The sequence below is a fragment of the Musca domestica genome, unplaced genomic scaffold (genome assembly GCF_030504385.1).
Source record: "Musca domestica strain aabys unplaced genomic scaffold, Musca_domestica.polishedcontigs.V.1.1 36, whole genome shotgun sequence".
In the NCBI taxonomy this organism is placed as follows: domain Eukaryota; kingdom Metazoa; phylum Arthropoda; class Insecta; order Diptera; family Muscidae; genus Musca; species Musca domestica.
This window is the reverse complement of record NW_026712318.1, coordinates 8,212,781-8,215,716: the sequence shown is the minus strand read 5'-3', so window position 1 is coordinate 8,215,716 and position 2,936 is coordinate 8,212,781. Positions and strand designations below refer to the sequence as shown.

At 32.7% G+C, this 2,936-nt stretch overlaps 1 protein-coding gene across 1 annotated transcript; it reads right to left on the bottom strand.

The window, feature by feature from the left end:
* Positions 1–2,099: 2,099 nt before the first annotated feature.
* Positions 2,100–2,704, bottom strand: LOC105261505 (uncharacterized). Its single transcript, XM_011292193.3, has one exon. The coding sequence runs from the start codon at positions 2,612–2,614 to the stop codon at positions 2,219–2,221; it is 396 nt and encodes a 131-aa protein (XP_011290495.2). The 5' UTR covers positions 2,615–2,704; the 3' UTR covers positions 2,100–2,218.
* Positions 2,705–2,936: the final 232 nt, after the last annotated feature.

Sequence of the window (2,936 nt, the reverse complement as noted above, 5' to 3'; positions counted from 1 at the left end):
CAAAATGTACCAAATAACCATAATAACATTCAAAACCAAAATTGTTAAAATTTAGTACCGTTTAGTACAGTTCTTACACATTTTCAAGAACATCTCCGTATATCAACCAAAACCTCACTAAATTTCAAGATAATACCTCTGTTCGTTCCCATCATTCCAAATGGTACCAAAATTAGTGCATTTTTGTATTTTTGGTGCACCTATAATTCGAATTTCCAAAAACCCTTGGGTTCGCCAATTTAACACAACATCAAAGATCCTCATTCCAAATTTCAGATTTCCGGCTCTATTCCCTCGCCACATACCAAATAATACTATTAAGTACTTTTTAATACAAATTTCCAAATAGGGGTTATCCTAACCCCAACTCCCAAAAAGTGTCCTTTCTCAAATACCAAATTTTGGTACCATTTTGTACTTTTTTAGTACATATATCCCAAGCCAACCTCAAATCTCAACACAACTAACAAAAAGTTCCCCTCACAAAATTTCCGATTTTTAACTCTATCTCTTCACCAATTATCAAATATAGTACCATTTAGTACTGTTCGTACTTTTTAGTAAGTTTAAGTACTTTTTAATACAAATTTCCAAATAGGGGTTATCCTAACCCCAACTCCCAAAAAGTGTCCTTTCTCAAATACCAAATTTTGGTACCATTTTGTACTTTTTGTACTTTTTTAGTACATATATCCCAAGCCAACCTCAAATCTCAACACAACTAACAAAAAGTTCCCCTCACAAAATTTCAGATTCTTAACTCTTTCTCTTCACCAATTATCAAATATAGTACCATTTAGTACTGTTCGTACTTTTTAGTAAGTTTAAGTACTTTTTAGTACAAATTTCCAAATAGGGGTTATCCTAACCCCAACTCCCAAAAAGTGTCCTTTCTCAAATACCAAATTTTGGTACCATTTTGTACTTTTTGTACTTTTTTAGTACATATATCCCAAGCCAACCTCAAATCTCAACCCAACTAACAAAAATTTCCCCTCACAAAATTTCAGATTTTCAACTCTATCTCTTCAACAATTATCAAATATAGTACCATTTAGTACTGTTCGTACTTTTTAGTGCATTTTTCCAAAATCACCTTCAAAATCTCAAATATACACATTAACAGTGACTCCAAAATATAAACATTTCAGAATTCCAGCTCCAAGTTCCTTATTAAGTACAGTTCCTAAACTTGGTACACATATTAAAAAGCACCATCCTATATCAACCCTATTCCCTCAACCTAATTTTTATGCGAAATGTCAAGATTCTAGTTCTATCCGTTCACACAATATCAATTGATACCAAACTTAGTGTTTTTCTTTTTTTTTTTTGCTTTGGTATATCTACACTGTACCACATCAGCGTCTCTTTCAATATGTTAGAATTTTAGATGCATCCGTTTGTCGAATGCAATGGTTTAAATTTTTAGTGACTTTTTGTACAATTATAGCCCCTATTTCCTAGACCTAGCCTTACCTCACCCCTACACACTTAAATTGACACACATGCAAATTTTCAAGATTTTAACTTCATCCGTTTCGCCTGGGCTTTGATGAAACATTTAGTCACTCATTGAAATATTTTCGAATTACATATTCCGAAATGAGCTGCAACACATGAACCAATACACAAAAATAGACTTTTTATGCATAAAAACCTCGGTATCGACCTCACCTTTTCTATGACATTAGCAGAAACAAAATCGATTACGGCATTCCAGAGAACATCAAATACTAACACAAAGCAATGTCTATAATCTATATAGTAGACATTCTTTCATCAAATTTAGTGCCTTTAAGTACACTTACAGTTCAAATTTCCTCAAAGCCTTTAGTACGTACAAGATTCTAGCGAGAGAGAGATTAGGACAGAGAGCAAATCTTAGGCACCTTCCCAATTTATATAAAGAAAACGCTTGCTCTATTTTGAACGATAATATGAATGAAGAGTAGACTCCGAAAAAAAGTCCACGCTTCAGCAAAATTTTTCTCTCTTGAGTAAAAACGAGCAAACCTGTGCTATGCTATACATAAATTGGGACATGTTCCTTAAATTTCCCTACGTCATAAAATAACTTTTAGAAAAAATAATTTAAGTATTTTCAAAAATATATATATTTTTAATAATTTATCAAAATAAAATGAATAAAAAAAATAAAATTACATTTAATTTTAATTACGATACATCAATAACAAATTTACAATAACCTCAAAATTTAACGACGACGACGTCTTGAACTTCTGCGTGCCGAACGGCTGCGAGATCTGCGTCTTCGTTTCTCACCCATTTGACGTCTTCGCATACCTCTTTGATTGCCATAACAATCGCTTGTATCTTTCGCTTGCTCGGCCTTCGCTTCTACAGCATTCTTTTCCACATTACCACCATCAGCTTCGTTGGCATCTTCGGGTATAAAATAAAATTCATTCTCCTTCTCTATATAACCATATTTAACCCCAGCCTCCAGGGCGGATTGTGCCTTCTTCATGATGTTTTCTACTGGGGTGCCGAAATTTTCTACCAGATGTTCAACCACTTCAGTTAAGTTAGCTGGCTCTTGAATTTCTTCCAGGGCCATAAGAATTTCCTGACCTTTTACTACGGGAGCCATTTTTATGCACGAAAAATTTGCGCTTGTTTGAAATTAAAAATATTGAAAAAAACGGAAATTATTTTGAATCTTCCGAGTTTGAAAATATAATGAAATGAAAATTTATAAAATTTTGAAATAAATTTATTGGCATTCTATGTTTTTTCATGGCCTTCCCATTTAATTTTATGTCATTAAAAAATCACAAGTGTTTTGATGAAAGTGTTGAGGTGGGAAGAACGGTATAAAATAGAGAAAAAATATACTACTGTCCTTTTTTATAGATTTTTGGGGTTAATGATAATTTGTAGAGCAGTAATACGATTCATGGTTATGATAAAAT